This window comes from Medicago sativa, chromosome 5 (assembly GCF_051527215.1).
Source record: "Medicago sativa cultivar Bolivia chromosome 5, Bolivia_mono, whole genome shotgun sequence".
In the NCBI taxonomy this organism is placed as follows: domain Eukaryota; kingdom Viridiplantae; phylum Streptophyta; class Magnoliopsida; order Fabales; family Fabaceae; genus Medicago; species Medicago sativa.
In genome coordinates this window covers 30,001,152-30,016,187 of record NC_140753.1, presented here as the reverse complement: position 1 = coordinate 30,016,187, position 15,036 = coordinate 30,001,152, and the positions used below count along the sequence as shown (strand labels likewise).

Here is a 15,036-nt window from a genome sequence, read left to right as displayed (position 1 = left end):
ACAGAAATGAAAGATACTGAAATACTAGGAAGCATGATTTTTTTGGTCTATGAACTTCAACTAAGTGCATGTTTGAAATCACATTGAGTTTTACAAAAATCATAGTAGCACTGTGATTTTGTTAAAACATAAAGTATTGTTTTTGCTAAAATCATAGTAGTACATATCAAATTAATCGTCAATCCAAATATGCATGGATCAAAGTTAAGTTGGATGAACCAATATGGCCTCTTCTTCTTGGTTTTTCCATTCAAGATACTATAAAAAAGCATAAGTTTCATATGTACAAATGATATCCTTTCTTGTTTTGTAGGGAGAGGGTTATCACTTATATAAACTATTCTGAGAAACTAATACTATTCTGAGAAACTAATACAGTTTCCAGATTTTTTCTAATAAATTTCATACATATCATTGAATATGTGAATTTTATTAATCATAAATACATAGGGAAAAATTATGATTAGCTCAAAAATGGGGGGAAGAACTGCTGTTACAATAACTTAATCTAACTTCAACTTTTCTGCTACTTTACTATGAAATTGCATTTGTATCTTTTAGAATCTCGTATAAGGATATAACATTTTCGATCGACAATAGACCAATAATGCACCATTCCAAGAAATCTGACTTTCTGTTCTGGAGAACTTCTTGTAAAAAATGAATATTGTGCTGCAATTAACCAAATCAACATGATAATCCGTAATTAGATAACATAATCAATAATAAAATAATTATCAATATTTTTCAATTTTGATGTTGCCGAATTATAAATAATAGTTCAACAATATTTTTCTTCAGTTTTTCTCCTTCCCCAATTATAGTTGTTCAATATTAAATACATACAATAAAAACATTGAATACACAACCTCAAATACATAATAACTATGTTAAACATTACTCCCTCCATTCAAAACTTTGGTTAAGGTATTTTACATAGATTGAAGAATCACTTACTATTTTTTTAATGAGCAAAGCAACATTTTAATTAGATTAGATAGGAGTACAAGGGGTACGGGTACGCAACCAGATACACGATAACAAAACAAAATTAAAGAGAACGCATAATACATAAGAGGACCCCCCCCCAGAAAATAAAAAATATATTTTTTTTAAAAAGCTAAACTAACCCACTCAAATTGGCACCAGGGAGAATCAAACCTGACACCTTGAGGAGGAGCACACTCCAAGGTCCCAAGCCAACACCACCAGACCAACCCAAGTGGGTTGAAAATAAAAAATATATAATGTGTATAAGTACCAAAATACCCCAGCAAATGATGTTAATTATATTTATGAATATATTTGGAAGAAAAATATCAAATATGTCTTGAACATGTAAAAACACCGAAAGTTTTGAAACAACTAAAATGCTTAAACAACCAAAGTTCTAGAATGGAGGGAGTATGAAGTAAAAAACTGGCGCATCTAGATGAAAAATCAGGCATAATAAGCACATTACTTTGTTCAAATTTTCAAATGCAATGTTCATATAAAATGACTAAGACGTGTAGAGGAGAAACAGATAAAAAATGGGCAGAATAATACCTCTACGAATTTCAATTTGTAATCTAGGTTTCCAAAGCGTTGTGCTACTTCGTACTCCTCCCTAAGATACTCATATATTTGAGCATACTTTGCATCCCTCCAAGCAATTTCTGACCTGATTAATCCACAATAAACTGAACTTTCTTACTGTTGTCCATGATTAAACGAGTCTATAAAACTGTTTTTGTATATTTAGGTACATTGTAATATTAAATTTTCAACATATTCTTGCAAGTGCATATTTTTTCTCACGCCTAAAACAGGGATAATCTATGTAACACCAACACTAGGGGATGATAATACCTTTCGAAGAGACCAACTTTAAGAATCACGTCAGCCAAATTCGAGTTAGCCTTCCCAACAAGCTGAAGCAGCTTCTTCTTATCCATTGTAAAAGTTCCAGTTTTCTCCATTCCACGATTTATGCCTGCAAACTCTTCAACTAAACCATCAACCTGGTAATTAGTGAAAACCAATGTCAAATTTTCAATGATTGCTTTTTTTTGTTGGTATTAAAAATAGCCAACAAAGTAATGAAAATAATATGGATTGGTTGCAGTCAGCAATTCACACATTCACGCAGTTAGCACATCAGTGGCGGTTGGATCGGCAGTCCAGATTTCAAGCTCGCTATTTCAGTTTTTTAATAAATCAAAATCTGCACTGAAAGGACCATCTGATCTCGATCCAACAACCAATGATGTGTTGACTGCAGGAAATACAAATCCAAATAAGCCATTTGGCATATTCCAACCTGTGAGACAAAATAATCTAGAGCTATGCTTTGTCCAAGCACACTTCCAATTAAACGAATGCCATCGGTATCTAAGGATTTCAGAACTATGTAGTCAGGACCCCCTAGCATATCCTCAACTAATTGTGGCTTCTCCCTTATTGCATAATCTAATCACAAAACTCACGTTAAAAGATACACAGAGACTCAGAAGAACAACATGATTTGTTAGTATATCTGGAAAAAATTACCATCTTTCCTCATCTCTGAAAGTAAACCAGATGCATGCCTCTTAACTAGTTGCAGGTATATATCCACTTCATGATCCTCAATGTTAAATAAAACAGCAGATCCATACTGGTAGACAACCATATAACGACAATTGCTTGCTTTCACATGAAATCCAGGTCCCTGAACCAAATGCCTCAAGTTGTTCAGAGTTTATTAATAAATCATACTTTATACTGTATAGATAATCTATTTAAATGGTTTCTAATAAAGCAACACAAAGAATCATGTTTTAATTAAGTATTATTGTCCTTTTAGAAAATAGATAGAAGCATAAGAATGTATTCATTTACTTATGATCAATAATAAAACACAATTTGATTAAGGATGCAGCTTAGCAGTTGAAATAAATCAATTATACATAAAAAAAAAAAAAAAAAGGTATGCTGCAACAAATAATAAGGGAAAGGAAGGGATAGCATAGTTTAAATATTGAAAGGTTTACGTCTTACAGCGAGTGTGAGAGTAATACTCACTGACTCTTAAACTTTTCTATTTCAAAAATAGGTCATGCTTGGCACACATGTAAAGTTTTACTATTTTCAAAAACATCAAAGTTCTCTTTTTTTGTTTTGTTTGCTATTGCTGCTACATCTGCTGGCAGAAACTAGAATAGCCGCTGCAACGTCCCTAATAGCAAAACTAGGATAGCATCACAATTTATAGCAGATTCGTCAAAACCCTCTATGATATAGGTTAACTATCTCTGCTATTTGACATGGGAAAGCATTAGTAGTTACAGATTGAAAGGTTTACGTCTTACGGTGAATATAAGAGTAATAGTCACTGACTCTTCAGATTTTTTATTTTAAAAATAGGTTTGTCCCACGTGTAGATTTACTATTTTCAAAAACCTTAAAATTCTCATTTTTCGGCGCTGCTACATCTTCTGGCAGAAACTAGAATAGCGGCTGTAATGACCCTAATAGCGAAACTAGGATAGCAAATTCGTCCAAACCCGCCGCAATGCCATAGCTGAATTATCTCCCCTATTTGACAACACAGGTGCTGCCACTACCACCCTGTTAAAAACCTGCCTAATAATCCTATCCACTGCCAGGAAGTGCACGTTCTTCCATAGAGGAGCATCAACAAACAAAGTTGAGTTGTATTATAACGAACCAACTTAGCTATAGGGTAGAGATATCTACGAACTATTATCACGGTTGTGAGTTGTGACTTCCGATAGAACCACAAAATGTTCTAGAGAAAACAAAATAAAACACAATCTTACATTCGCATCCAAATTATAGTTGCAGAACCGGAGAGCAACATAGTTTGATGCTGAGCGGGAAGATGGAGGTACCACATTTCTTGGATTGTCAGCCTGGATGCCTTTCAAATTTATACTGCCAAAATCACAAATCTGAGACAGCCGAATCATAGAGAAACAGAACAGGACAACAAAAACGCATGTGAGCTGAAAGGGGTTCAATTCAGTTCAAACCCAAACGACATGGAAAATAAACAGAATGCATTGCCAAAAAAAGGAACAAAAAAAAGACAGGAAAACTCAAAGTTTCAAATCTATTGTCCATAACTGCAATAAAATAATGATTATTTACTATGCATTTACTGTATTGTATCCTAGTGTCTAACATTTGGTTGTGCACGCTGTAATAAATAGTTTGTTAAGATTAGTGAAATCAGAGACAGGCTTCTCTTATCTGTATATAAGCCAAAGCCTCGGTGGTCGAAATTGAGGACTCAAAAAATCATGATACAAATATTCACATTCTCTCTAATTTCTAAACTTTCTGTATCTACTTATCTCTATGTTTACTAATTCTATCATCGTCTTCTAAATCCAACAATAAACAGCAACACATGAGTCATAGAAACAATTCAAAAGCATAAGATAGGGCAAGTAGACACACAATAACATCAATTGCAAAAAAGAATATACAAATCATCATACAAATAATAAAAGCTAAGCATTTTACATATCAAAATGAATAATCCATATAATTAAGATGTTCAATTTCATTGTCTCAAATTATTTCGTATTTACATCAACACTAATGAAACAGTAACAAAATTGACAACAAGTAACAACAACATAGAATAAACAAGATTGTAAGAACAACCCATTTTCAGAATGAACAAGACAACAAAAGAGAACATAAAAATTCAGAAACTTGAAGAAGAAGAAGTTTTAAACCTGGTGGAAAGGAAGAAGGCTTTGATGGGGATTTTGACATGTGGATCATCTTCCGGTTCAATATGAATTGGATCCGGGTCAAGAGGAATTGCGGCGACAGTGAGAAAACGGTTGAAGAGAAAGTGGGGTGTGGATAGTAAAGAAGAAGAAGAAGAAGAACGTATTGTTGTTGGTATGTGGCGGTGGTTGATATATAAAAGGGAAGATAGGGTTTTGATCCATCTTCCACCCATTCGCTGAGAAGAGGGAACACTCTTATTCTTCTTCTTCTTCTGCTGCTTTTGTTGTATTGTCTTCTTCGCGTTTCTCAACCCATTTTGTTTTCTGTCTCTCTTCCTTTCCAAGTTTTTTTTTTTTTTATTTTCTTTTATTTCAATTAAATTGTTTTTGGGTAATGATATTTTGTTTGCCCAATGTAACAAATACTCATGATAATTAATGTATCAAAATTTTAAAATAGTTTTTTATTGTATGTTTTATTAGTCAAAAAAAATCTCTACGTTTAAATAATCTCTTAGGACTCAAAATAACTTTTTTTTTATAAGAACTGAAATGACAATAAGTAAGTATATTGAAGAATAAATATGACAATTTTAACGAATTATTTTAATGTCATGGACGATTTTGACTAATGAAATACACAATCATGGACTATTACCCAGTTGTTTTTCATCCCAAACATTTAATAATAATAATAATAATAATAATAATAATAATGATGATGATGATGATGATGATGATGATACCCATACCATCAGCCTATACTTTTTTATAATATTCGGTTTAATTCTTGAATGTGCAATGAATGATTACAATAGTTTCTCAATATATCGAAATTTTAAAATTGTTTTTGATTGTACATTTTATTGGTCAAAATAGTCTTTAATGTTAAAATAGTCTCTCAATGCTGAAATTAACTCTTTTCATATAAGGTCTAATATGACAATAATTAAAGATATTGAAGGACTAATATGACAATATTAACAAAGTATTTTAGAATAAGGAACTACTTTGACTAACATAGTACACAATCAGAAATAATTTTAAAATTTTGATGCACTGAGGGACTGTTCTGAATTTTGTTACACATTCATCGACCAAAATGAATATTATATTTTTTTTTCTCCTTCAACTTTTTCTTCAATATAATAAAAACAATTTTTTTCAACTCTAAACTAATGGCCTATTAGTGACCAAGAGCATTTAGATGAGATGGTAAAACTTAATCAAAGATCCTAAGTATAAATTTAGCTCTAAGAATTCAACAATGTCAAATTCTCATAAGGAAGAGTCTTACCACTCATAGAGATCTTACCTGACACAATAGATTAGTTTCTACAGTTGTACGAAGAGCATACCCAATTTACACACACACACAAAAATGTCTTTTGGCGAGTCTTGTTATACACATAATTCTTATTGGGGGGAGGGAGGGGTAACTTAAAATTAATTTTCAAGTTGTTTACTTGGAATAGTTAAGTTAGTGGAATGACTTCAGAACGTTGTGGAGTTCTTATGCAGAAACTGTTTAATAAAATAAATATGCTTGTGTGTATAGTGTACACTAAAAATAAAGAGTATAGAGAAGAGAGAAAGAATACACAAAGATTTATAGTGGTTCACCCAATGTGGGCTAGTCCACTCCTCACAATCTTGAGAGTTTCCACTATGATACTTGAGATAATCTCTCAAATCTTGCACCTTACAATCTTTGTTCACCTGAACAATTACAACACTTGTATTTTCTAAGCCTCAGCAGACTTGCACATTCTTGTTAAGTTACCCACTTAGACTTTTACAACCTTTTCTCAAACTAACATTTTAGTACCCCTAAAGCTAGATGAGACTCTCTTTACAATTTGAGTAGAGTTTGAATGATTCAAAATAGACAAGAGAAGAAAGGAGGAGGAAATTATCTAACAAGATAAGAGAGAAATGATTTACACTTTAAGAGACAATTTGAAATCTCAGTGATGATCAGTTTGAATGCTAAAGCTTCAAACACTTTTCAGATGTTGTCTTGTATGCTTTGCAATGGTGCAAGCAATGTCGAGCCTTTCACTTCTATTTATAGTTTTTGGGCTCTTGTAGCCATTGGAGGGTGACCAATGATGTTATGTCATGTGTCCTAGGCCCCACTGACTTTTACTTGAAAATCTAGGTAAACATTTGGACTATCAGAATGTTGTTGTGTTCTTCATCGGAATGTTGATGTTCAACATGATCTTCATTTGGGTTCATCATTTATGAGTGTATGATGAGTTTCTGGGTTTATCCAATGTGTGGCTTATGATTTTCTGAGCATTATTCATGTGTTGTGTCTTTTGCACAAACATCAGAATGTTGTTGGATAAACTTTTTCCAGATATGCATTGGATTGTGTGCATGAGAGAGAATAGTAGTTATGCATCTTCAGGTCCATGTTTTTGGGAGATTTGCATGATATCGTACAGTACTAAATCTCATATGTGTCCATCTCTGATTTATTAGGACAATATCTTCACTTTTTTTTTTGCTTTTTAACTTTTCACCTATTGTACTGTTCACAGTATAAAGCATGTGCAGAGCTGAACATTCTGACCATCAGAATGTTCCATTTGTTTCACTTAGGATGATTTTTAAGACTTGTATTTGATGTAATCAATCCTAATAGTGAAAACATAACTGAAGTGCAGTGATTGCAACATCTAGAATGATATTCTTATTGGAATATTCCTAGTACTTCAATGTTCATAGTCTTAAATGAATATTGAATATTTTTTTTGACATTAACCTTGTAAATGCCTTTATTGCGTGATTGATCCATGCAAATGTACTTTCCTGGACATTTATTCATGTCACGTGTGACTTGCATGTTCTTGATAATGTTCTTGAGTTTCTGGGTTTGTATAAGAACAACCTTCTGAACTCTGCTTGAACATTCTGAACAACTTTCTGAGCAACATTCTAAACTAAATTTATGAACTCAGAGTTAGTTCATAAAACCAAATGTCCTTTGATTTCTTGAATCTTGGTATAATTTAAACCTTGTTCATGTTTTAGTAAAACACTCAAGAGCATAAGTTAAATACCAAGAAATTAATCAAAGTCCATTAATTCTTTAATCATCAAGGTTTATTATCTTTAAAATTAATTAGGGATTTTGCCTCAACAACTAATTTCGTTCGGCTTATAGAAACCGAATTGTGTTCTTCATCATTTAGGTTTATAAAATTTAAAATATATTCAAATATGAAAAATTATTACATTTTATCTTATCTTGTCATCGTTTCAGATATGGACACACGAACCAATCGATTCAAGAGTAACAAGATGACCATGATTGGCTTTGCTAGGAAAAAGCACTCAATGAAGCGCAAAGGTGGCATGGTTGAGCCATCTCACGAGCCAGAGCCAAAGCATGTCCCAGAGCGAAGCCAGAGGTAGAACAAGAAGAGGCACCAACTCATGTACAACAGGAGGATGAGGCACTGGCTCATGAGTCATCTCCTTGTGGCCCGTCAAACACATTAGTCTTGGCTTTTTTATGTGGACCGGGTGGCCTAATGCACATGGGAAGAAGAGTTAAGAACCATTAACATTGTTTATTCCAATTAATTTTCTTATTTTGCATTGTTGCTTATTAATACTTTTTTTTAAGAGGTTAAAATGAAATATATTACCAAATCAAAATATCCTTCCTAGCACAAGGTGTACCAAGGAAGAAACAAAAGAGTAATAACAATATTTACAAAATGAATACCGTAAAAAGAACACAAAACATGAAAAGAAATAACTACTAGCCAATGCCCAATATAGTAAATGGACTAAGCCACCATCGATGATAATTAAATGGAAGAGAAGCAAATTTCGCCTTCAACCACATGAAGGAAAGTGACTTAATCTTGTCTACCACCTGTAATATCGAGCATTCTTTACCAATGAATAACATGTTATTTCTTTCTTTTCAACTTTCCCACACGGTAGCAAACCAAAGCACCTGCATAATTAATCGACACACCTTAGCGCCACCACTGCCATAGCTGAATTGATTAAAATGATCTGCTACATAAATAGGGATAACCAAAGAAATATCCAGCCATTGATAAATAAAGTGCCAAACTAATCTTAAACTGCTACAATGTAATAATAAATGAGAAGAAGTTTCCAAAGAACCATAACTAGAAACACACATCCGAGAATCGTTATCAATAACTCAACGACGAAATAGGTTATCCTTTGTTGGTAACCTATCTTGAAACAGACGCCAAGAAAAAAGTACAACCTTCAGACGGATATCCTTATGCCAAAGCGATGCCGCAGCCACCGTTGAATTAACATGAGGTTGAGCCGTCAGGAAATTAAAAGCACTATGAACAGAAAATGCATGAGATGAATCCAAATTCCATATCCATCTATCCTTTTTGTCAACCTGCAAAGTTATATTTTGAAGTAATAACCTAAGCTCCCCCACCAACTCCCCTTCCCATGGAAACAACCTCTACCTCCATCTCCCACGTCACCATCAACCCCCCACCCGAGCTGACACACGTCAAACACGGACTCCTCCTTACACACCGAAAAGTCAAATAACCTACTAAACCTGACTCTAAACGACACACCACCGACCGACACATCCGACCAAAAGAGGGTACATTTTCCATTTCCAACAGAATGACTAACATGATCCTAAAACAACGCTTCTTACGCAAGGCAGCAATATCACGCCACCAAGTCGAGACATCTCTCCCACCGTCCAACAACCGCCCTCCCTCCACACCATATCACACCGACATCACCTGAACCACAAACTCTTCCTATCCACCAATAACCACCAACACCACTTTGTTGGCAACCATTTATAGAACACATTTTCTTAGGAAATTCATAGAATTAAGATTAATCAATAGTACTCCCTTCAAGAAAAATGATTTATCAATAGTACTAATTAACTAAATTTCATTTTTGGGTTGACAATTCATTGAATTTCTTTTGGAACAAAGATTAACTAATACAGATGTCTTGTTCTAAATTTTGGAGGATTTTGTAATTTGTGTTTGATGGGTATAGATAACAAATTCAGTAATCTGCTTGATAGTTTGGAGGAGTTTTTGAACATTTTGGAAATGTAGTTTGGAAGGAGAGAAATACTTGCTTAGGCACATCACCAAATACTACATGTTAGGCGCACACACATAAAATTAAAAAAAAATAGAAAAGAAAATGATTGAAGTGATATTAATTGATGGAGAAATTCTAATATGATCACAAGACCAAATAAATAGTGTTTGGTCACACACACATAAAGAAGTATTTTTTCAATAATGAGGAAATTGATAAAAAAGATGATTGAATATTTTGAGAAGAATCTTTTTATGTGTGTGTGTGTCCAAACATTATTGATTTGGTCTTGTGACCATGCAAGAATTTCTCCACTATTTTGTTTATCTTTAAATTTTTTTGATTTATGTGTGTGCCTAAATTTTATGCCTAATTGCTTGTGCCTATGCAAGACTATCTCCAGGAATGTATATGATATGAAAAATGTGATCCTCTATTGCAATACACTACTTGAGCGGATAGATAAAAATAATAGAAATTATTTACAAAATGAAATAATTTAGTGGATAGATCAAAATAATATATGTAGATTGTTGAGATATTAATGCCAAACAATGTTTGAAAATTATGGATGTTCAAAAGTAAGGATCAATAAAAACATTGTTGAAACTAGCGGAAAGACGGACAGTCAAATGCCCGTCTTTCCGCTTTTTTTATTACACTAACGCGTGTATATTATCAACGATATTTGGTCGAAATTTGCGTGTAAATTACAAACAATATTTTATATAATTTTTTTTATAAATTAAAATTATAAGTATAAATATTTGTGACTTTCAAATGTAACAAACTCAACAAACCATATTTATCTTTTCATATCGATAACAATAACATAACAAATATAATAAAAATTCTTATATTTTTTAATAAAACCAACAATATAATTATTATAGGAAAATATGTTTACGGATATAATTAGAATAACAAAAAAGTCAACCAAAAAGAACCAAAACATGCTATTTTCTTTATGTATAGTATAGAAGATATTGAGAAAAAAAATCGATGTTAACCCTCCGGTTCTCAAGAAAAATGAGTTTGGCAACCAGAAGTTCGACCAAGAGGTAAGTAAAGTTTGGGCGAGAATTGTTCCAAGTATAAATATTGAAATTTATGTAAGGGTATTATTGTCTTAAAAATACCTCTATCTTTTGATATTTATTTTCTCTCTCCTCTAAAAGAATTTATTTTTTTGATAAACTTTTTATTTTTGAATGACAAATGTTAGTAATTAATTGTTGGATTAATGTTTAATCTTTCATTTGGGTTTGATCTCAGAACATTCAACTCGTTATCCTTTAACTCAAACCAGTTGAACTTGAGATTTTTTTATGAAAAACTATTCATAACAACTTTTCATTTGAAGCCGTTTTTATGAATTTTCTTTTAGATTATGATAAATAAAAAAGTGTAAAAAGTTGCTCTTGCATGCGAAAAAATACAGTACTCTTAAAATTAGTTTTTTTTTAGTTATTTTTATTAAAAAAGGTTTAATTGCAGTTTTGGTCCTCCTATTTTCACCATTTAGTGTAATTGGTTATCCTATTTGAAAATTTAAATGTTTTGTCCATCCACCAACTATTTGGTCGAAAATATGATAATATGACATATTTTAAATGATGTTTTAATGAAATTTTCCTACAATTTAATCAATGTTGATTTTTTTTCATCATTAAATCATATACCATGTTATTTAAAACATATCAAACCATCAATTTTTATAAAACTACTTCATATTTAATGAATATGAAAATGTAAAAAATATTCATAGAACAAAGTTTTTTTTTTATGGTCAATGAAAGTTACTTAGTTGGTAAGAAATCTCATTCGTAAAGTCGTGGGTTTAACTCTTAATTTCAACATGAAGACATATTTCAAGGATGTTTTGTAAGTACTTTTATTAGCATTGGTCAAGCCTTAAAATTCGTCATGATCGTGATAAGCTTTGGAATCCAACTCACTTAAACATTTTTCTATAACATAAAAAGATTTTTTTTAGGATAATCAAATAATAATATATACTCCCTCCATCCCGCAATAGATGACCCATTTGAATTTTTTAAATTTTGACCTAACTTACTTTGACCGTATTTTTCTACTAATATATAAAGATAAATAATATCATATAAGATGTCGTTAGATTCGTCTTGATGAGAATTTTCAAAATATCAAATTTTCATATTTTTTTATGATATATTATTTAAGATATTCAAGCTCAAAGTTATGCATTGACATGCGTAATAAGGTCAATTGTGTCAAGTATTTATTACGGTCTATTTCATGCATCGCATATTACTTTGATTTGTTCTTTTTGCATTCTTATTTTATTGTTAAGCATTTTTTAAATTATTAGATTGCATATTAGGTTTGAACGTAAATAGTTCATGTGCATTTTAGCTTAGTTTTAGTATTTCATATTTTAATTCAATTTGTAGTTCATTGCACATAATTTAGAATATATATCAGGCCATTGTAAACATTTTTAGTCTAGGATTATCTTCATGCATATTTACATAGTCATTTTTTGTCATTTACTTTTTATTGCACAAGTTAGAATGTAAATATAGGCTTAATGTAATTTATTTTATTTTCTCGCAGACCATAGAATGTATTAATAGGTTTTTTGTAATAGCTTAGGAGCATGGGTGCGTGCGTGTGTGTATGCCTTTATCTCTCTTGCTAGTTTAGATCAAAGGTCGTTGTGGTGGTCCAACACCACCATAACACCTACGCTTTATTTTCTTGCTCCGTTAGATTCAATTTTAGTTTAGTCAATTATTCAAAAACAACAAAAACATGCAAATAGTTCAAAAACACAAAAATATTTTCTAAATAAACCTTGATCCTAAATCAAGTGACCGTCTCTTTTTCATTTTATTTTCTTAATCAAACCTTAATCAATCTAAATTCTACTTTGAGTCTTTTTTTTCTTTAATATGAAAAATACAAACAAATTCGTTTTGCCACTTGGCTTTTCATTTTAAAACCTTTTTTCAATCTAATAAAAAACACTCAACCAATCAAACGTCAGTTTTTTTAACCCAGAACTACGAGGTTTTGATCCCTCACGGGTACGTAGGCAGAGGACACTCGTCCTTCCAAATCAATAAAATGTAGATAATTAGGTCCTCCTTTATTAATCATTTCAAATTCTTTTTCTTCAAAAAATAAGCAAGTTATAGCACATTATTTAAATAAAATCAAGAGGTTCCCGTAGAGTACTACGGACATAAAGGGTGCTAACACCTTCCCTTTATGTAACCAACCCCCGGACCCCCAATTTAAATAATTTTTTTTTCAAAGTCGTGAAATAAAGTGAGTCAATAAGCTAATCAAATAGCCTTGATCTCCGAAAAATGACGCGACAATAATATATACTCACTCCGTCCCGCAATAGATGACCCATTTGAATTTTTTTAATTTTGACCTAACTTACTTTGACCGTATTTTTCTACTAATATATAAAGATAAATAATATCATATAAGATGTCGTTAGATTCGTCTTGATGAAAATTTTCAAAATATCAAATTTTCATTTTTTTTATGATATATTATTCAAGATATTCAAGCTCAAAGTTATGCATTGACATGCGTAATAAGGTCAATTGTGTCAAGTATTATGGGACGGAGAGGGATTATTAATTAACATTAATGATTTGTTTGCTGTTAACCCTCCGGTTCTCATGACAAAAGAGTCTTAATAATCTGAAGTTTTAACGAAAGGTAAGTAATGTCTTGTCAAGAATTGTTCTCATGAAAATTGTAAAAATAATAAAGAAGGAAAATAATTATGAAAAAAGAGAGGGATATTAAAAATTACAAAAAGCTGAAACCAATGAAAAAAAAGTTTGAAAAATCAAATCAAATCTTTTTAAAAAAAAGTCAAAAAAATTTGTAATGTCAAAAAATCAAATCTTTTTTTGACGGATCTAACAGTATTATTGTTTAAAGAAATCAAATATTGTATCAAATAATGAAATAAATCAAATCTTATTAGATCCTCCCCTAAAAAGAAAACAAATCTTACTAGATCCTCTCAAAAAATAAAACCTTATTAGTTTGTTACACTTCACGCTCGTTAATATAAACTTAACCTAATCCAGCTTTTTCTCACTAAAAACCCTAAACGCGTTACTCACCTCTATAAATACTATATCTGCCGAGTTATATAAAACTATTCTTTTTCTAAGCTCATCGCACATCAAAGTGCTGTAGAGTTTTCTTTCCTTTTCAGAATTCCAAGATCAAGCTGCGATCATGACAAAAACGTGCATGCTGAGTGAAGAGTTATCAAAACCAATCATTGTCCGAGAAGTTTGGGCACATAACTTAGAGTGTGAATTCCATCTCATTCGTGATGTTCTTCCTGAATATGGTGAATATTCTTTGGTCTCGATAGACACTGAATTTCCTGGAGTTATCCATACACCAAAATTCGACCATCGCCACCTTCAACCCTCTGATTACTACAGATACGTGTTGAAGCCTAATGTGGATGATCTTAAACTCATCCAACTTGGACTCACTTTAATAGATGGTTGCGGTCACCTTCCTGATTTTGACACCGATAATCGCTACATTTGGCAATTCAACTTCTGTGACTTCAACGTTGAGTGTGACCCTCACAACAAGGATTCTATTGATTTACTTCGTCGACAAGGGATTGACTTCAATCGTTGTGTCTCTCAAGGTGTCAATTCATTCCGTTTTGCTGAACTAATGTTGACTTCTGGACTTCTATTCAAGAAATCAATGACTTGGGTGACTTTTCATGGCGCTTATGATTTTGGATACCTGGTGAAGATATTGATCCGAAGAAATCTGCCTGATAGTTTGGAAGAGTTTTTGAACATTTTGGAAAGGTTATTCGGAAGGAATGTCTATGATTTGAAACATATGATCCGCTACAGCAATGCATTGTATGGTGGTCTTGATCGGGTTGCAAGTACACTCAACGTGGATCGGGCTGTTGGAAGGTCTCATCAATCCGGATCCGACAGCTTGTTGACATGGCAGACGTTTCATAAGTTGGTGCAAACACATTTCAGTCGCAATGAATTTGAAAAATACGCTGGAGTAGTATTTGGATTAGAAGTTGCTCGATAAATTGTAAAATCGAAAGTTGTAACATCGAAATCAGAAACATATTCAAAAATTTAGTTTCTTTGAATTATTGTTTTTTAATGTTAATCAGTCATGACTTACTTTA

The 15,036-nt window shown here is 32.1% G+C and overlaps 1 protein-coding gene and 1 pseudogene across 1 annotated transcript; one reads left to right on the top strand and one right to left on the bottom strand.

The window, feature by feature from the left end:
• Nucleotides 1-209: 209 nt before the first annotated feature.
• RRG (sporulation protein (DUF155)) lies at nt 210-5,021 on the bottom strand. Its single transcript, XM_085714987.1, has 7 exons — nt 4,731-5,021; nt 3,804-3,918; nt 2,533-2,692; nt 2,303-2,451; nt 1,852-2,003; nt 1,549-1,663; nt 210-672 (listed from the first exon to the last, which is right to left on the bottom strand). Exons 1-7 carry the CDS (start codon nt 4,961-4,963, stop codon nt 535-537), a joined length of 1,062 nt encoding a protein of 353 aa, XP_085571113.1. The 5' UTR covers nt 4,964-5,021; the 3' UTR covers nt 210-534.
• A 9,063-nt stretch (nt 5,022-14,084) lies between these two features.
• LOC146921653 (putative CCR4-associated factor 1 homolog 11 pseudogene) lies at nt 14,085-15,036 on the top strand (annotated as a pseudogene).

What these genes read in the sequence shown, in the direction of transcription:
- RRG (XM_085714987.1), bottom strand. Translation starts at nt 4,963, where the DNA reads ATGGGTGGAAGATGGATCAAAACCCTATCTTCCCTTTTATATATCAAC. An exon ending in GCCTTCTTCCTTTCCACCAG is followed by an intron (nt 3,919 to 4,730) that starts GTTTAAAACTTC and finishes TGATTTTGGCAG; the next exon opens with TATAAATTTGAAAGGCATCC. An exon ending in TAGATTATTTTGTCTCACAG is followed by an intron (nt 2,004 to 2,302) that starts GTTGGAATATGC and finishes ACTAATTACCAG; the next exon opens with GTTGATGGTTTAGTTGAAGA.